General features: G+C 47.8%; 1 protein-coding gene across 1 annotated transcript in view; it reads left to right on the top strand.

Annotated features, from left to right (window-relative positions):
• The window catches only part of GRIN3A (glutamate ionotropic receptor NMDA type subunit 3A), a 114,889-nt gene that overhangs the window by 82,854 nt on the left and 11,130 nt on the right, over nt 1-20,905 (top strand). Inside the window, exons 4-6 of the mRNA XM_077345335.1 lie at nt 3,796-3,941; nt 6,964-7,079; nt 13,851-14,002. Of these exons, the coding sequence (XP_077201450.1) occupies nt 3,796-3,941; nt 6,964-7,079; nt 13,851-14,002 (414 nt within the window). The remainder of the gene's footprint in view (nt 1-3,795; nt 3,942-6,963; nt 7,080-13,850; nt 14,003-20,905) is intronic.

Genomic DNA, 20,905 nt, shown 5'->3' with positions numbered 1-20,905 from the left:
AGAGTTTTCTGGTCTGTGTGAAGCCCTGTGTTTGAGAACGTGTCCAGATGTAGGTCCTGTTGGGGAGACCTCGTATGCTTGGGCAGAATGGGGACGGAGGAAATGACCCCCTGACTGGAGGGGGGGGGCTTTGCTCAGTGCAGATGTGGGCATCCCAAGGGAAGGAATACTTCTTGTGAACAGCCCAGTTCAGGAGACAAGTGGGAGGGAGGGAGGGACAGCAGGAGAGCTGGAAGAACAATGTTTGATCAGTGAGGTTAATGAAGCAGAAGCATTCCAGTCAGCTAAAATGATGTCCCCAATTTCCAGGGAAGCAAATTTTAAGTGTAATTATTACTACTGTTATTAATTCTGGATGGCAGCCACCATCTTAAAAGGGGAACATTTGGGTAAGAATGCCCTGTTGCCCCAGAGATGACCAACCAGAGTCTTTAAAAAAACCCTGAAAGTCTGCTTTTTTGCCATTAGAAATGTTTCCCGTATATGCAAATATATGCCAATTTACACAATCAATAAAACCTCATGCAATTAATTGACAATGCAATTCTAAGGCCACATACCTGGGAATAACTTATCTTGAACAGACCTGAGTAGGTTTCTGAGTAGCCCTGCTTAGTATTTTTGTCTTTAAGGGCTGGCAGCTTCAAATTGGAGGCATTTAAGTTTATGAAAGAGAGAATTCCAAGTGGCCTTTTCACAGAGAATTTACCTTGAAGTGGTGAGGCGAAAACTGCCTGGTCAGGTTCTACCCAGCTAGAGGCTGCAAGGTAGGGATTACCTGTGGCCCTTCAGGTACACTTTCCAGGTCTCCCTTTATGGCAGGAGAGCTCCTCTCAGGAATACCTGCTGCCACTCCGTCAACCTGTAGGAGAAAACTGATAACAGCACCATGATGTTGCATTTCTAGAGTAATCCCAGAAGTGCTGTCATGTCACTCTAGGAATCACTGGAAACTCTGTGGGTTTTACCATAGAGCACCTTCAGACAGCCACTGGCTAGAAACTCTACCATTTCAGGTGGAGGAGATAAATGTGTTTCAGAGTCGGAATCACACAGAGCTGGAGTACCACAAAGAGCCATCCAGTCCAGGTCCTCACCTTCTCAGGGATTTTTAAATCACACACTCCTGGATAGGTGCTCATCTAATCTCCTCCTAAAATCTTCCAACAAAGGAGACTCCACCACCCTCCGAGGCAGCATATTCCATCCACGAACGGCCCTCATCATCAGAAAAGGCTTTGTCATATTTAAGTGGCACCTCCTTTCCTGTAATTTGAATCCATTGCTCCTTGTTTCTAAAGCTGCAGTAAATAAGCTGTCCCCCTCTTTAACATCTCTACCTTTTACATAATTAAACCCAGCTATTGTATCACCCATGTTAGGCCCCATGGTGCTCTTGGTTAGCTTCCAAAGTGAAGATGGACATGGAAATAATGTTTTGGGGTGGAAATATTCCCAAGTCTCTTTAGTGCTGCTGGGCTGAGCCATTCTCTTGATCTGACAAACTGGGGCATCAATAAAGAGGCAAATTAATTTCCCCAGGAACAGATTTTGCATAACTCTTCAGTTCTCCATTTTCTATAGCATTCTGGGTCACAAATTGTACCCTTTGTGGGGAAGAGGTAGCTTGGGGGGGGGGGGTGTCATCAGCAGTATTGTTCAAAGTCTCTGAAACGTGATGGGGGCTGGGGGGGGGAGATCATTTCAGTCACGGAACAGCAAAGGTGCAATAATGCTATAATGACAGGCACCATAATGAGGTGCTTAAGTAGGCCTATGAAAAGCCTGATAATGGATCTGTTTGTTTCCCTTCTCAAACAGCACTACAGTGAATAAGTGGTACTGAGTGTTAGAGAGCAGCAAGCTACGAGCAGCACTTTTCACCCTAAGAGCTGCTCTCTCGGCCTTGGCCTTCAAAAGGGCCGAGAGAAGACTGGCATATGCTGCGTTTTAGCAAGGTCACCTTGGTACTCAACAGCGCAGGGCTCTTCTGGGCCCTCCAGATTCAGCCATGTTTTGTCCATGATGGTTTTGACACAGAGCAGAGGCGTTTCTCAAGAGCAGAAATTAATTTGCTCCCCCCCCTCTCTGCCTCCTGTGAATTTTGATGTTGGATTTCATCTTACTTGGCATATCGGAATGTTTGCTGAATACTCACTGACAATTTCATATTTATAGGAACCAGCCGACAGGTTAATTTCATGGTTTGGTATTTTATTTGACATCTCAAAGATTGACGCCGGATAACGAATGCGTTTGATATTCGGCTTTGGTGTTGTATTTCCACCTGTGACCTCCGATGGAGTTTGACAGTCGACACAAAGTGGGTTTTTTGCGTGTCTTCGTGGGAAACAATAACTTCCCCTACTTTGCAAGAATGTTGTGATGATGAATCAAGGAGGGAAGAGCCCATACCGCTGGCCTCTGGACTACCAGTCCTGTTGCTATAGCTAGTCCTTAACACTATTTTGCTCCCTTATATATTTGAGAAACAGCCTCCTGGGAGGAGACTGTCCAGGGCCCTGTCTGTCCAGGTCCACCCTGATTGGCCCTCCCCTTCCAGCTCCCACCCTCCCTCCTTGCTTGCTAGAAGCCTTGTGGCTGTGGCCTCCATTGACTTGCAGGTGGCGACTCAACCAGCGAAGACACGACTCCAGCTTTTGGCGTATAACTTGGCCGCAGCCGTTTATTAGCAAACCACCCTAACGTAGGGTTGGCATATGAAGGTAAGGGAGCCTGACCCCTTCAGCCGTCCGGCTGCTTGCTTTGAACCGCGGCGCCCGGCTCCACACCTCACTCCCAGCCGGGAGGATGGGACGCCTTCCGCCGCGGAATCCAGGGAAGCGGCCGCAAGGAACCCAAAGGGCGTCCGCCTCCATTGGTGTCCCCCCGCCGCTTGGCCCCCCGGGCCCCTGGCCTCCCAGCCGGGTAGGCCGCGCCCGGGACACACCAGTCTCTTTAATGAGACCCCCACCTCAGGGAGTCCCGCACGCAGACGGGCTCCCTGCCAACAGGCTCCCTACCTGGCATATCCGACTGCGACAATAAACTTCCCAACACCAAGAAAACAACAATAAACACGGGGAGGGTGGGCGGGTGTCTGTCCCTTCGAGCGGCTGGCACGAAAGAGGGCGGGCGTGCCAGCTCCGGCCTTCTTATAGCCGGCCGCCCCGCCCCTCTTCAGCCGCGCTCCGGCGCGGCCCGATGACGCCGCTGAGAGCCGCTTCCCCACTGGGCACCCCCGCCGCGTCAACAGCGGGCCGCGCCGAGCCGCGGCCGCCATTTGTCACCCATGAGGAGAGAGGCAGCGACAGGGCTTTGCGGCCTGCAGGAACGCTTCTGCTGGGAGGGAGCCGGTGAGGGGGGAGTTTGCAGCATCCCTGCGGGCTGCAAAGTCCTGTTGCTGCTGGTGTGGGCCAAAGACTGCTTTGTGGGCCAAAGGGAGCTGTGGCCACCCTCTCACGCCCTCCTCCCTTCCATCCCTTTCAAAGCCCATTTTTAAAATGGCCTATGATCCTAGTCAATAAATAAATGAGAACCATGTATAAAACGTTACCAGGCAATTCTATGAGATGTGGGAACTCACAGTCACAGAACCTCCATCCCCAGGCCTCTATAACATCTTGATTTCTTCCTTGATGAGAAGATGAGGTTTACAGCCCACCAAATATCTTAGCGTCACCTGTGCAACTCTCTAAGCACAAAAATAGTGATTCTTATCAGTTTGATATATCCGGAACAGGAACTGGTAGAGAAAATGGATGATAAAAATTCTCTCTCTGTCTTTCTCCCCAGCTGCATCACCCCTCACAAGGATTTCGCTTTGGGACTGTGCGAGAAAGCAGCGCTGAAGATTATTTCAAGCAAAGCTTTCCAGATATGCATGAGTACATGAAGAGGTACAACGTGCCTGCGACTCCAGATGGAGTGGCATACCTGAAGTAAGTGTTCACTTTGCGCTCAATACCTGTGACCTCCACTGGGTAGGACTGGAGCCCCAGAGCTCTTGAGAGAGCCAATAAATAGTCCTAATATATCAGAATTCCCATCTGGTATGTTACTAAAATGCTTGTCATTATGAGGGAGGGAGGGCTGGGGAGATGAGGGTGTGCATATTATGGGAATTTCAGCAGATGAAAAAAATGGGGCCCTGGCATTGAGCCCTTAATGAATATTTCAGTGCAGCCGTTTCCCCATTCACATATCCCCTCCCCTTTAAGAGATATCGATATCCAAGGCAGTAGCTTTGGGTTAGATCCTGAAGGGGAGGTCATTTCTACCACTTCTTGCTTCATTAATGCCAACTTCCCGTTTGTGCCCTTCATGCCATTCCCAAGGGTCCCTTATCCCCAAAGAGCATCGTTTCTGGGTGATCAGTGGACTTTGGTGAGAGAAAGGAAGCAGGGGAATTCTATTCTCCTGAGGGAATTGTCTTCAGTAAGCAGAAGACGCAGCCTGGGTCCAATCCATATTCCCCAAGGAGGATTATGATCCTGCATTGAGCAGGGGATTAGACTAGATGGCCTGTTTGGCCCCCTCCAACTCTATGATTCTAGTCTATAATCTAAATTTAGACACAGGGAGAGCAAAAACAGGGGAAGAAAAGGAAGAGACATGGACCAGGCTATTTGCAACCATTTCCTCTTTGCCATTGACCCCTTTGCTGTTCCCGAGGGACTCATCCAGGAATAAAATTTTATGTCAGTGAGTCTTAGAAACCCTCACGTTTGACTATAATGAGCTGGGCCTTCTTTGCATTTGGGATATAATCAATACAATCTTAGTTTATTTATTTGTCTGCCAAGAGCTCTTGGGTATGCGTGTTTCAGCCAGGATGAATTTTTTTAGTATTTACAGGGTGCATTGATTGCAATCCAGAGGGGGGGAAATGGCCTTTTAAAACCGTCAATTGGTTAGTGTGCTCTTTGACATTGCTTTTTCGACCCTGTTGCTTGTTTGGATTGGCCAATCAGAGTGCTAGCAGATAATAGAGAGATCCCTTTAGAAGGGTGCCAGGAATCACGTGAATCCTCATTCATACATAGCCATGAATACTTAGACATGAATGCCCCTGCTACAGCCTCCAACCTGCGGAAGGGTTCACAGGAGACTCAGCAGCATGAGCTGACAGATCCTTGAATCCTCACATGCAGATATTGGATCAGCTATATGCCCTTTCAGAACGCGCAACAAGCCCCAAAATAACAAGGAAATGTATATTCATGGGAAAGGCACAGGTCCTGTTCCCCTAGCCACAATATGGAACTCCAAACTGGCTCCCAATAATCCACCTTGATTAAAGTTAACTTTTAAAATGTAGAGAAGCTGCCAGAAACTGGACACATAAATGTGGACCTGAAGCCAGCATGGTGTAGTGGTTAAAAGCAGTGGCATCTAATCAGGTGAATCGGGTTTGATTCCCTGCTCCCCCACATGCAGCCAGCTGGGTGACCTTGGGCTCGCCACAGCCCTGATAAAGCTGTTCTGACCGAGCAGTGATATCAGGGCTTTCTCAGCCTCACCTACCTCACAGGGTGTCGGTTGTGGGGAGAGGAAGGGAAGGTGATTGTAAGCCACTTTGAGACTCCTTTGGGTAGTCAAAAGCAAGGTATAAAAACCAACTTTTCTTCTTAGTGCCAGCTCATAAGAAACATAGGTTACTGTATTGTGTCATGGAATGATCCATGCCCTACAACTCTCCTCAAAGAATCCTGGGAAATGGAAGAAGAAAAAGAGTTGGTTTTTATACCCTCCTTTTCACTACCCTTCCTCTCCCCATCACAGATACCCTGTGAGGTAGGGTGGGGCTGAGAGATCTCTGACAGAACTGCTCTGTGAGAACGGCTCCATCAGGACTGTGACTGGCCCAAGGTCACCCAGCTGGCTGCATGCAGAGGAGCAGGGAATCAAACCTGGCTCTCCAGATTGGAGGCCACTCTTCATAATCACTACAAGCTGGATCCCATATAGTTTGCTTAATTGAAAATATTATTTGCTTAGCTGGAAATGCCCTTAGAGTTCTTTCTCCCCCCCACTCACACACACTATGCTTCCGCGAGTTCTCCAGAGTCAGAAAATGATTGGAAAATCAGCTTAATTATGTTATGTAAAACTGTACCATTGTGTTTGACTCTTCCGTCTGCCGAGTTCAAAACCGCTCCGTACACTAATACAGCTCTCTCCAAGGAACTGCTCTCAGCGTGTATGCAAACAGAGAAAAACGCTGCCTTCGTGCCCTGCTTGTAACAAATGTATAAGGTTATCCCGCTTGCTTTGACTCGTAGCTGATTTCCCAGTTGTGAAGCAGAAATCTCATGCCCCTCCACTCTCTTGGGGAACTGATGAAATCGGAGGTGGAGGGTGGATGTTCTCAAGAGAAAGCATGGGCCTCTGGGACTAAGGCAGTCCTCCCAAGCACACTTGCTGGGGAGTAAGTCCCACTGCACTCAATGGGGCTTAGTTTTGGGTAAACATGGCCCTTCCCTCGAACACTGTAAAGCAGAGGTAGTCAAACTGCGGCCCTCCAGATGTCCATGGACTACAATTCCCAGGAGCCCCTGCCAGCAAATGCTGGCAGGGGCTCCTGGGAATTGTAGTCCATGGACATCTGGAGGGCCGCAGTTTGACTACCCCTGCTGTAAAGTCCCCAGAAGCATCACACTGGACTGCCCTGGAAACCAAATGCTGGATTAAGTTGCTCTTTGGTCTGATCCCCCCAAACGCTTCTTCTACCCCACGCTGCATCAATCCTTTATTTGCAGGACACGCTTGTGTTTACTGACATAAATTAGATTTCTGTTTGATTTTGTGCTCTGTTGGTAGCAAAAGCTTCCTGAGGAGGAGGTCAAATAGATTCAGAGTTTCCATCCGGAAACAATACAAATTCTGTACAAATGAGTCCAGCCTCATCGCTTCTTGTTCGTTTTCCAAGGGGAGTTGTTTGATGTTGTCCTTTGGCTTCAGGCATGATCCAGAGAAGCTCGATGCCTTCATCATGGATAAAGCACTCCTGGATTATGAAGTATCGATAGATGCAGACTGCAAACTTTTGACCGTTGGGAAACCGTTCGCTATTGAAGGTACGAATAAGCGCCTGCACTCAGTTCCTGTTGGCAGAGGTTGAATATGCAGAGAGAGCAAAGCACTAGGATGCTTAAAGAATAAAAGAGTTTTATTTATGAAGAGAAGTAACTATGTAGAAACAGAAGAGAAGAGAGACCCGTCCAGCTAGCTGTTGTCTGCCAGATTTTTTTTTTTGGGGGGGGGGGGATGGAGCCGGGGAGAACAAGGTTTGGGGAGAGGACAGACCTTGGGGGGGGGGGGGGGAACAGTGCCATAGAGTCCACCCTCCAGAGCAGCCATTTTATCCTGGTGAACCAATCTCTATGGTCTACAGCAGGGGTAGTCAACCTGCGGTCCTCCAGATCAGTGGTCCCCAACCTTTCCGAGGCTGGGGACCGGCAGGGCATCGGGCCGCGCCCCCGCGGACCGCACCCGTGCGGGCCACGCCCGCGGATCGGCCCGCGGGCCGCGCCCACGGATCGGCCCGCGCCCGTGGGCCGCGCCCACGCCGCGCCCGCGGATCGGGCCGCGCCCGCGGGCCGCGCCCGGGCCGCGCCCACGGGCCGCGCCCGCGGATCGGGCCGAGCGGGCGTGGCCCGCACAGGCGCGGCCCGGCCCTGATTCCCTCTCCCCGCCTCCCGCAGTAAGAAGCTTCCCGGGCCGCAAGCTTGCGGCCTGGGAAGTTTTTTACTGCGGGGGCGGGGCGGGGAGAGGGAGCCGCGGCCCGGTGCCATGGCCTTTGCGGCCCGGCAGCGGGCCGTGGCCCGCAGGTTGGGGACCACTGCTCCAGATGTTCACGGACTACAATTCCCATGAGCCCCTGCCAGCAAACGCTGGCAAGGCTCATGGGAATTGTAGTTCATGAACATCTGGAGGACCGCAGGTTGACTACCCCTGGTCTAGAGATCAGTTGGAACACCAATCAGACAGGAGGACATGTCATGTAAAGCTCTCCTTCCCAATGGCATCTTTCCCAGACTGCCGTACTGCTTCGTCTTGCAGGCTCTGCATCTTGGCTCCTGCGTTTGTCTTACAGCTTTAAATAATGGCTTCGACTTCACTGTTGACTTTGCTGCTTTTGGCTTTTCTGTTGAATTTAGTCACAGCCACACATTAGTGTGCGCACAGCACTGGAAGTCAAAGGGCATTCCCAAAGTCGATGAGAAGTGAGAGAAGAGGAAGGAGGTTTCTCATAAGATGAAACAGACATGAGTGAGCAGTGGTATATAAATTTAAATACATAGATACATACATACATACATACATACATACATACATACATACATACATACATACATACATACATACATTTTGAAGGTCCAGGTGGTGAAAACGGGCATCCAGATTAAAACTGCTAAATTAAAAGAAATGATGTGGTTTATATATGTTTCCCAGTTGCGCTTCTACTTACTGAGTAAGCAATAAAATTCTCCCCATGCCATTTTCCCAAGCTGGAATACTCTGAAGATTCACTGGGTGCTTCTCTAGGGAAAGTTACTTGTCCGTTCCCAAAACGGCTCCCTGGGCCATTTCTGGTTGGGCACATGGGAAGGAAGGCTGGATCATCCTGTCCTGACCCAAACTAGGACTGAACATACCCAGGAATTGTTCCGAGCATGGAATTCCCAGAGTCCATCCAGTTGACTGGACCCATAATGAACGCATGGAGCAACAAGAACCCCGCGCCGTATACAATGCATCTTATCAAATGACCGTAATGGTTAACTTGCAGGGAAAAGAGGCTTAAGAAAGTTTTGTCTTCCTGTGGATCTCCAACTTAGCATCGAAGAGCTGCCAGTCCAGTACATTCTGCCTCCTTTGGATAAGTAGCTAGGGCAAGACGAAAGGGGGATGCATTCTGCATCACTGTACTTATGGAAGACAGCTAATAGAATACGAACAGGCTTTGGCAGTGCTGCAGGCATGTTGTTTCAATGGGCAATATACCAGGCCCTGAATGTGATTGTGGTGCAACCTGCCAAGCTATTTTCTATCTGCCAGAGGAATGTGAGTGTTGTCCTTTCTAAGGAGATGTGACAGAGCGCTTTGTATTCTCCCCAGCTGTGATTGAATAATATGATATTAATATTTAGGGGGAATGAAACATAGATTTTGGAGGATTCTTGAATTAGTTTTATGGGGAGTTATGGTTTTAATTTGTACACCGCCATGAGTCTTTCGAGAGGTAGCAGTATAGAAATATAATAAATAAATAAACAAACAAACAAACAAACAAATAAATAAATAAATAAATATTGGTATAAAAATAACTTTATTTTTATATCCCATCCTTCCCATATGGGTCAGGACGGGTGACAACAAAAGACAAAATTTACAAATCATAAGCTTCCCATAATTAATATATCAATTTAGCTTAAAATTATTTACTTACAATCCATCTCCTGAAAACATTCTGAGGGGGGGGGTGTGTACTAATCTATACTGGGTGGGTAAATATCTTTTCTTGTGGGTGGAATTCTTAAGCAGGGATGCTAGCATACCCACAATATTAGTTGGTTTTCTAGCTTCGGCCATATGACTGGTGGAACAGCTGTCTTACAGGCCTGTTGAAGGTCCTGGAGGGTCCTGATCTCACCTGGTGGAACCCAGAGAACCCCCAAAATGGAAGCTGCTCTCCAGATTGCAGAAATCAGGTCTCCTGGAGGAAAGGGCTGCTTGGGATGGGGATGGGGGCTGTGTGGCATTCCCCTCTATACAGACAGAGAGAGAAAGAGAACACAGACGACAAAAGTATTCCTTTCTTCTGAAATTGCAAAACCTTTTTAACCATTCAGTCACCTCTTCATGTAGGAAATACCTGAGTATCTCCCTCCTTGGATTGCTCCAAGGAGCCATTGGCCAGAAGGTCCAAAATTAAAGTAAAAGAATCCCATATCAGTCAATGAGCAAGTCCAAAAAGACTTACACCATCTTCCTGCAACAGCTGCTTCTGCCTGTGCTCTGGCTACATCTCTTTAAGGCAATGGCAATTTGTACAGCTTGGTATAGTGGTTAAGAGTGGCACCTTTTAATGTGGTGAGCTGGATTTGATTCCCTGCTCCTCCACATGCTGATGACCTTGTGCTACTCACAGCTCTGTTCTCACAGAGCAGTTTCTCTCAGAGCTTTCTCAGCCTCACTTACCTCACAAGGTGTCTATTGTGGGGAGCGGAAGGGAAGGCGATTATAAGCCACCCTGAGACTCCTTGAGGCAGTGAAAAGCAGGGTATAAAAACAATTCTTCTACTGGGAGGAGCATTCCTCTCTTCTCAGATTGCAAATTGCAAACCTCACATGACTTACTCATGAGTAAACATTCCCAGGGCAGAGGCTTTTCCTGGGCTCCCTGGGACCCAGGAGGCCATCAGGAGCTGTTTCTGGGATCTCTAGAAGGTATGCAGAGGCTACCCCAGCTTCCAGCCCCCATGGCCTCCAAGTTGAAAGAGGCCAGGAGGCTAGGGCAACTTACTTTTCAGCCAGTGCATGCTCTGAGGCCAGCTCCTCTTCCAACCAGCAAACTTCTTAAATCGGCAGGAAGTTGGAGGTGGAGAGCTGACTCCTTATTAAGCCCTTCCTGGCTGAGGACTGCCTCCTCATTGGGTCCAAACTGGGCCATTCCTGGATGATGGCCAATCAGGTAGTGGGTGACTTGTCAGATTGGGTTTTATAAGGTCTACTGATATGCTTCCTGTGTGTAACTCTGCCACATGATAAATAATAATGCTCTTTCTATGGCTGCCAGCTTCAGATTCACAACGATTCTTCAGCCTGCCCTATTTTTGGTAGATCAGATTGTCTGGGCTTTCACCTCCCTAGACCCAGGCTAGCCATTTCCTCTCAGTGTATGCGCTTAACTGATTACAAGGGGCAAGGCCCTCGAGCAGGCCAGCTCAGCTTGCTAAATATAGCCTCCTGTGTACGTACGTGGAAACACCCCAACTTTGCCTCATTTCTGAGTTGTGTAACACGGCACCAGGGCTGCCGACCTCCTGCCACTTTCCAGCATGGGGCTCGCAAAAAACGGAGGAGTTTGGCGCATGGCGTCGCGGCTCCTGTTCCACAAATAGTCATGAATCTGCATGCGCTAAATGGGCGATTATACAAGCAATTAGCAATCTCCCGCTGGCAAATTGCAGAGTTGTTTGTGAATTCACCCACTTAATAGGCACAAAAGCTTAAAAAAAAACACAAAAACCTGGTTAAAACCTGATGTTGCCTTTCTCTTCTCATGGGAAGCAGCTCCCCAACGAGGATGCAACATTTCATCAAACTTAGGATGCAAGATGCTAGCGGACTTGCCAGTGTGTATTCACTCGTGTCTCCTGGAATTCCCCCCCCCCCATAGGGCCCAGTGCCTCTCTCCAACACTTTCTCGGGGCTGTACCATGCAGTTTGCCTCCCCTCTTCCCCTTCTGCTTAGCTGACTTCATGAGGTGAGGCAACAATTAGGGTGGCCAGTTCTGGTTTGGGAAATACCTGCCAATTTTAAAGGTGGACCCTGGGGAGGGGCAGGTTTGAGGAGGGGAGGACCTCGATGGGGTATAACGCCACTGAATGTAGCTTCAAAAGCAGCCGTTTTCTCCAGGGGGGATGAGCTGTGTCACCCGAAGACCAGCTGCATTTCCAGGAGATCTCCAGCTACTGCCTGAAGACTGGGAACTCAAAGCAACACTGCCCCTAGAGGGGCCAAAGTAGATGTGACACATATCTGTGTATTGCATGGCCCAATAACTGAAAAGCAGTTGCAAGACACCACCAGTGTCAGTTATCTTGATCTGAGCTTCTTCCAGAGCTGTTCTTGGGAAGACTCTGCTCTCCTGAAGAGAGCTTTCTCCCTTGAACTTTAAAGCGTTTGGTTGTTACAGTCTTGATCATCCATCTGCGTATCCAGAGACATCACAACACATACAGTTTGCTCGATTACTGATCTGTTGGGATATGCAAAATCTGCAATGTGCATGATTCAACAGTATAAAAAGAATATCCTGCGGGGGGCATCGGATGAGTTGTATATTCAACATAGAATAGGAACTTCCTGCAATTTTTCAGATGCTCTCCTCCAGTGTCCTGATTGGTTCTTTGAAGACTTCCTGCTCCTTTGAGTCCACTTCCTGCCTGCATGCCTCCAGAACAGCAGTTGAACAGACTGAATGAACAACAGACCAGTTAATTAGATCTCTCTCCTCTCTCTTTCTATACAGAGTTGTTTCTCTTAATAGAACTATTTTAAGAATTTAAGCAGCCTGGTGCTTCAATCCTCTTCACAAATTTGAACTCAGCCAACAAGATCACCATTTAGAGACTGAACAGGGTTACACAAATTTTCACACAACACAGAAGATTTAAGACAGGGGGAGTCTTGTTTCCTTTTGGAAGATCTGATAGTTGGGTCCACAGTGCCCATTATTTCACTTTAATGCCAAAATTATGATACACAATTAGATATACATTCACTAAGTTAAAGGAATGGTACTGGAATTCCAGGATCCTTTTGCTGGAGAATCCAGCCTCTAAATATTCTAATTCTTTTATGCAGCCTCAAAATGGGTCTCCAAAAGTGCTGGGCCAGACAGCAAATTCTAAATTGTATTTGTCCTAATTCAGTTTGGGCTTTAGTTGGCAACCACCTTTCAAGAAATATGCAGACAAAGCTGGAAACAATTCAGAAAAAAATGTAGGAAGCAGGTTTTGTGCAGGAAGTCTGGGAAATCAGATGCATTTAATATTGCGAGGCAAGTATGTCAACATCTGTGTAGAACAGGCTTTCTCAACCAGGGTTTTGTGAAACCCTGGAGTTTCTTGACGGCCTTAGAAGGGTTTCCCAAATGTGTGGGAGTTAATTTTGTATACATTTTTTTAAAAAATCTTTTAAACATTCATTGGGTGATATGACCATATATGGCCACATCAACCCCCCCCCCCATCCCTCCCAAAATGGCCAAGGATGGACCTGGAGGGGATGGGAAGGGACCGCAGGTGGGCATGAACACAGCTATGCTTCCCAGCCATATTCTGCACCACTTCTGGGGTTTCTCGAAACCTAAAGAATGGTCTGCCTCTGGTCTGCAGTTATCCTGCCAAATCTGAATCGAGAAGAAACTGATCAATTTCATCATGTCTGTGCCTTTCACGTTTTCATCCTGATCTTCCTCCTAGGAGCCCTTGACATGGCTTCTTGTGGGACAATTACGACTCAAAAAGGCTTATGTTGAAATTGTATTTTTTTGTCCATTTGTTTTTTAATAACCCCAGACAGCTTTCTATATCCTTCTCCTCTCCCACCAACACTTAACTCACACAACAGCCACTTTGTGAGGGCTGGTTAGGTGGAAAGATTGTGACAGACTCACCTCAGGGTCCTTCAGCAGGCCTCTGTATCTGGATTCGAATCCAGTCCTTCCCGGTCCTAATCTACACTCTAACCACTCTGTCACATCAGGGCTTTAAGCTTCCACTGGACCTCGTCTTGTTTTAGATCAACAGTCAAAAACAATTCCAAAGAGAGAACAAATATGAAATGTCACATAAAGTTTTGAAGATAATTAAAATGTGTAAAGGTGTTATTCGAACCAAGGAAACAAGTACACAATGGGAATGAATAGAGCATCTAGTTAAATAAATGTAGCTGTAGCTGGTGCCTTCAGTCCGGCATGCTTGGTGCCACCCAAATACCTGTGAAAAGGATGCCTCATAATCCGGCAACTAATTCCGGGAAGAGGATGGCCAAAAAAGGATTGCTTGAGAATGGCTTTGGACTCCTGTGACTGCAGTGACTTTTCTTTCCCTAGGATACGGCATTGGTCTTCCTCCAAACTCTCCACTAACTTCAAACATCTCTGAACTGATAAGCCAGTACAAATCCCATGGCTTCATGGACGTCTTGCATGACAAGTGGTACAAGGTGGTGCCATGCGGGAAAAGGAGCTTCGCTGTGACTGAGGTAAGAGATCTTCTGCCGATGCTGATCAGGCTGATTCAGGACCAGTGTTCACTAACCTTCCCTAGAGATGGCAGGAAACCTGGGTGGGGAAAAAGTTAAAGATGGCTGGCTCCTATGACAAAATGTTCACCTCCTTTCAAATGCTAATTTGCCCAGCCAGGAAGCAGGTACCTGAAGTGGGGGAGCTTCTTCTTTTCCAAATCCCATAGGAAACAAAGGAGCTTCCTGTGGGAGCGGACAGAGAGTATTTCTGCTGCTGACCACAGGAAGGAGGTCTCTTTCACCTGCTGGCCATAAAAGTAGGAGCTTGCTCTGACTTAGGAGCTGAGGTGAGCAGCCATCTTGGACCATGTGGCTGCCAGGTGAATTGACCACACCATAAGAACTGGGAACTTCTTAAGCAAAGGTGCCTACTCTATAGTTTACAACAGTTAGGGTTTCTTTTTAGCAGACAGACACCCAATTTCACCCCATTTCTTTTGACTCTTTTGCTTAACTCTGTGCTATGCTAAACATATGTTTATGAACCTTGCTCATCAAAATTTCAAGCTGACACTGGTTCTCTGACTCTCCTATCTTGGAAATATTAGCCCAGCGTTGTGGGAAAAACAGAGACGAAACCTCAGAAGTGGAAGGGACAGCTGGAGTCCTGGCCCTCCCAGCAGGCAGCTCTGTACTATGACCATGTGGTGGCACTGTGTTACCTAGAGAGAGAACCTTTGGCAGCTCTCCTGGAGTTGGCAGGCAGCTGGAAAAGAGGGTGGACAAGGCAGATCCAGGCTTGCAAACTGAGAACAGGCCTGTCCTATTACAGCTCTAATATAAAGAAAGCTTTGGGGTGCAGAAAAGTGCTGTAGAGGTGAACTGCCTAAAATCTCAGGTCCAGTTCCAGATTTTGGAGAGCCTCAGGCACAGAGTGCTCAGGGCCCCCTGTCCTCCTTGGACCAGCACATGAACCCCTTCTGTGCCATTCTTCCAGCTCACACACATCCCCACCTGCCTGGGGGTCTTTCCCTCCCGCTGGCAACGTGAGCTTCCCCCAACAGCGCTGGGTGGTGTGGTATGCACAGATGGGAACACCACCACCATGTCTGCCAAGAGTGCCACCACTGAATACTCCCTGCCTGTCCTTCCCTGGCAGTGTGTGGTGGAAGGGGAGGTTTTGTGTCCTAATTGGCTCGATTGGAGACTTCCTGCTCCTTTGAGGACACTTCCTCTCTGATTCCCTCGACAGTTTGTCAGTTAGACAGTTAGGACTATCTCTCTCCTCTCACACTTTTATTTAGTCTTCTCAATAAAATTATCCTTTAAGCAGCTGGTGCTTTGCAGCTCCTCTGCATATTAAGACTCGGTCAATATTAAGCCCCCCACCCCTTCTCCACCCCACCCCAGTTAGTGTGCCAGAATTCCAAGCAGCTTATCCCCAGCGAATTGCACATCAAGCAATCCAGAAACTGTGTCAAGCAGACTAAAACGTGCTTGGAGGAAGGCCACCCTTCAACAGAGCAAACTTGCAACAGGCAAACGGTGTCATCTGTGACCTTTTGGTCCTTTACATCTTGGAACACATTCCTCTTGGATGAAATCCCGTTAAAAGCACCAGTGGGCCATTGGAGTCAATTAGCACCAGGCCCATTCCAGGCAAGGTTCGCATTCGCCAGGGGGCCGAAAAGCTGGGCAGAGGGACACAGGATTGATGTCAAGGTTCATTTTTAATGAGTGGCTTCCAAAGGTCAGGAAGGGAGAGCCCAGCAAGTTCCTTTTTATGTTTTAAAGCATTTCTTGGCAACGGTGCAAGGGAAATGTATAAACGGTGATGGTTTAGAACGCGGGTGCTGAATTGTGTTAAAACGCGAAATCACAGGAAAGCACCTTTGCCGGAGAGACTTGGAAACTGTAATTCATCTGTACAAAAAGAGAGACACCTAGTGGAGCCTCGGAGGGGAGCTCAAATACAGCCGGCACGAGTGTAAGGAGATGTCACTGGCCAACAAGATCAGGATAATTCGCGCTATAGCTCTGCCCGTGACTAGGGGTGGGTGTGAAAACTGGACAGCAAAGAAAGCAGGCAGGAAGACTGTTGGTTCCTCTGAAATGTGGTGTTGGAGAAGAGTTTTACAGATACTGTGGACTGCCAAAAAGACATATGGCAGCTTCAGATCTAATAAAGCCAGAACTCTCCCTTGAAGCTAAGAGGACCAGACTGAAGCTGTTATACTTGGATTACACGATGCAAAGTCACTAAGAAAGTCAATCAAAGGAGAAGGCGGCAGAAAAAGGGGAAGACCGAAGAATAGAGAGACTGACTCACTAGGGGAAGACGCGGCCTCAGTTTGCAAGCCCAGAGCAATCCTCAGCCGTCTCACCCTTCAAAGTGCGTTGAAATAAATGCTTAGAATTGCCCTGTACATCATGCAGATGGGGATCCATTCCGGGACCTCAGTGTTAGATGATGCCCTGCTTGTCTGTAGCAGCAAAACAAAACAGCAGCTCCGTGGCCCCTGAAAGGAGATCAGACGGCATTCCAGGATAAGCTTCCATGAGGTGGGGCTCCCTTCCTGGGATTCCCTCATTAGGTCAGTGCTTTTCACCTTCACAATAGAAAGGGAGAGGGAAGGAGCCATTTAGCCTCTGACTGTGCAGTCCAGTGGACCTGAAGAAGCAAGCTTGGACTCAAGAAAGCTTATGCCAGAACACATTCTTAGTGTTCTAAGGCAGTGGTCCCCAGCCTTTTTATCACCGGGGACTGGTCAACGCTTGACAATTTTACTGAGACGGGGTGGGGAGAGTCTTTTGCTGAGGGACATCGCCGCCGCCGGCTGAGCCCCTGCTCCCCTTGCTTTCCCGCTGGTGCCCCTGATATCTCACCGCCCGCTGGGGGGCGCTGCCAGCAGCAGCTGCGCAGTGCCACACCAAGGGGGAGCCCCAGCCATGGTGGCCACTGGAGAGCACCAGCCGGGGAGGAGGGTGAGGAGGAGCTGCAGCCCGGTACTGACTGATCTACGGACCGATACTGGTCTCCGGACTGGGGGTTGAGGACCACTGTTCTAAGGTGCCGTGGGACTCCTGTTTTATTTTGCCCCAGTGTCGTGTGTAAGTTGAACTCCCCAGTGATTGCACCCTTTCCATACTACTGAGGACTAAATTCAGAAACTCTCTTCCCTTGAAAAGCAGGTGGCAAGGCTAAAAAGAGAGGAGGCCATCCCTTCTGAGGTATCAGAGGCATCTGGCAGGATGTTGACTGGTTCCCTGGTTAAAATGGGGTTCTCCCACTTTCCCAGTCCTCCTAACCCCACCCACCCCCAACTCCCCACCAAACTTACCTAAAATCATAAGGACTCCAGAAATTAACCCAATGCACTGACATCACCTGGAAGTGACATTGGCACATCAGGGTCATCAGGAGGGTGACACTCTAGTTTTTGGGCAAAACTCAATGGTTAGAAGCACATTTCACCATAGAGTTTTGCCCAAAAGCAAGAGTGTCACCCGCTTCCCTTCCCCTGATGTCCCCAACATGTGAACATTGGGTGATGTCAGCATGTTGGATTCATTTCCAGAGTCCTTCCAGCTTTGGAATAAGCTTCTGGAACACACCCAAACCCCAAATCCCTCATTGGCAGCTTCAATGAACCTGGCAACCCTAGGCAGGCCACCCTTGTGACCATGGTGCACTAGATGAATCCTCCATCTGATCCAGCTAGACATTGCAAGTGTTCTTAGATTTCAGGAGGCTTCATACAATGGTTAGAGTGTGAGGACCAGGTCTGGGAGATTCAGGTTCAAATCCCTCCTTTGCCATAGAGGCATGCTGAGTGACTTTGCAGCAGTCAGCCTAGCTTACCTCCCGAGAAAGTGGTTGTGAGGAAGTAATGGAGGAAGGGAGAAAGATCTCATAACCTGCTTTAGATCCCTTCTGGGGAGAAAAGCCGGTTATAAATATAACAGTGCTGATAATTTTTATACAGGGAATTCCATTTTTCAAGGACTATATTGTATAGTACTTCATGTATCCTAAAGATCTCAGCCTTTTTTGAGGGGGAAATTTCCATGTTTTGGGGCTGCCGTGATAACTGTGAAGCTGTGTCAGCTGTGGCTGATGAAATCTCGAGCCAAAACAGCAGGGTTTCCTCCGCCAAACTCCTTGTCCTCCCCCTGGCCAGCAGAAAGAGAATCAATTATGCAAAACACACACAGGAACATGCAGATTTGCCTAACTGGAATCATTGATCCACAGCACAGAATTTAACCTTTCTTTGCAGAGACTGCCCTGGTGGGAAATTGGGATCTTCATACTAGTCTTTTTTTAGACACTCCATTTTGGCTTTCCAATTGCATGTCATGAAAGTGTACACTACAAATTATCTTTCCAATGCACATGGTGGCCATTTAATGGAAATCTAGTGATGCATGTATCATTTGTTTGCATACAGATTTGGTACATGCAAAGATCTTTCTTCAAAGGTCTATTTGCATGTACCAAAGTCTGGTGTGCATAGAAAACACAAGTGCAATCACATTAGGGTTTTTTTTGGGGGGGGGAGTCATGTGCACTCCACTTAGGTAGAGTTGGAGCAGAACGCCTAAAAAAGCTAGTATAGAATTCTGTTACATTCCTAAAATGGTATGTATTTGAAAAATCATGTTTGTAATGGGATCAGGGTTCTTTTTCTTTAATTTTTCATAAGGGTATGAAATAGATTCAATATTATCACAGGAGAAGGAAGACATTTGGTTAGCTGAAGGATAAAATGCTGCTGGCATGCATCCAAGTGTCCACCAATCTACAAATATCCAAGAATGTTTTCCACTGTGCCACGACCCCTCCGTATCTGACAAGGAGAAAAATCATTCCCTCCTCCTCCTCCTCCTCCTCCTCCTCCTCCTCCTCTTGCAATTCACGGAACCCCCTGAGGTTTTGTTGCTGGGAGTCAGTGGATTCTTTACAAGCAGCACAAAGGGTGCTGGGGAGGGAGGTCTGCAGTGAAAGGGGGGGCTCAACAAAAATCACCATTCTCTTCTGTTAATAGAAAGACTGCTCCAACCTTTTGTCTGTGGAGGAGCCCGTGAAATAATTTTTCAGACTTCAAGGAGCCCCAAAAGGTATATCAGCTTGTCATGCCTCCCCACCACATCCACAGAATTGATGTCACTATCTGCACCCTGAGCCCTCCTGGGCTGATTCTGCACTAACTCCCCCCTCCCCCCTCTGTTGATCCTGCTGAATTCAGATCGATTTGAACCCGGGTCTTTCTCCTTCCTCCCACCCCGAAAACAGAAAACCTTCTGCACTTGATTGGGGAAGCTCAGAGAGAGGAGGGGAATGCTGGTCATGAAGCTGAACTACCTTTCCTGAACTGGCAGGGGGGGGGGGGCGTCTGGTGAAGTCCAGCCAGCACTAGTGCTTTATTCCTTCTCTTTTGACTCCTGAGCCAGCAGCAGCCTCTCAGAGAACGAGGCAAATCTCTTTTGAGAGAAGTGTGGGCTTCTGGAGCACAGTCACTTTAAAACAGGGAGGGAAGCCTTGCAACCGGGAACCAGGAAGTCTTTGAACTGACACCCTGGCCAATCAGGGAAGACTGCTTTGGAGCAGGAAGTTAATTTGCAAAAAGCAAAAACCTACACACTTACTGATGGCAGTTTTTCCAAATATCACAGCTTATATCCACTCCTAGATATTGCGGGGGAACGGTAGGGTTACTGCTGATCAATCATGCATGTTGAAAAGAGAAAATTTAAAGCATCAAAAATCAAAATGGAAATTGAATTCAGTGTAGATGGAGGGATTAAAAGCCTGTGCAGACTCGACTCTTTTGCTCTCTCCCCCCACCTTTACTACTACTACGGTGGCCCTGCCTCATGTAGGCTGAAAAGAAGAGTAGGAGCTGAGAAGACATCCCAGACATCCCTGAGAAGACATCCCTATGTCACACCAGAACTCTTGTGAACTCCCTTCAGTGCTCCTACAGACCCCCCGGGATCTACTGGACCCTGGCTCGGAATACCTGTGTGACTGGATAATGCCCCTGCATGACAGCATCCCACTGAAACCTTAGGCAAAGACCTTTTCCAGCTCTGTTATTTCTGATCCTGAAAATGCTGGCAAGGGAGCTCCAGATGTGCATGCCCCCTTCTAATAGCGTACATGGAAGGCCGCGGGATTGCCATTAGAACACCATCTACCTATAGCCTTGTGACATGAATGTGTTCTCAAACCACAGTAATCCCCACGCATTTCTGCTGAGTCCACTGCCATTTCTCTTGGGTTGGAAGAGTGAAGAAGAGAAGTTTCTTCCTTGTGAACATTCCTCAACAGGGCCCTGAATCATTATTTCATAGAGTTTTCCCCTGGAATCCCTTTTGATGCAATTTTTTGGCTGGCGTACAAAGACGTGTCAGCAAAGACTAATGATACGACCATGGCCAGATCTGTAAGTGAAGTATCGATTTGGGTGACCCTTGAAATGATGAAATATCTATCTTCCTGGTTTTGTCACTTGCTCTGCAGCTTTCTAACCAATTTTAGGCACAAAACAAACACATTTGCACTCCCCCCCAGATGAAATTCCTCCCAAATTTATTTCAAGACCTTTATTTCCAGTTTTTATAGATAAACGTGTGATAGGCAATATACCCTGTTCTCTGCTGGACAATTTACCAACTTCATCTAACCTTGATTGACGTTTTGTTGTTTTGTTCTTGTTTTTTTTTACTTGGATGCCCTCGGTCACATAGGATAAAGATTTCTGTATATGAAGCAGCCTTACACCCAAATCACACTAGCTCAGCATTGTCTGCCCTCCTCAAGGAAATCAGTAGAGATCTTTCCCATCTTTCCCACTTGAGATACCTCAATTAGAGATAGTACTAGGCATTTTACCTGGAAGCTTCAGAAAGTGAATG

This window comes from Paroedura picta, chromosome 7 (assembly GCF_049243985.1).
Source record: "Paroedura picta isolate Pp20150507F chromosome 7, Ppicta_v3.0, whole genome shotgun sequence".
NCBI classification, from domain to species: Eukaryota; Metazoa; Chordata; class Lepidosauria; order Squamata; family Gekkonidae; genus Paroedura; species Paroedura picta.
This window is presented reverse-complemented; position numbering and strand designations above follow the sequence as displayed.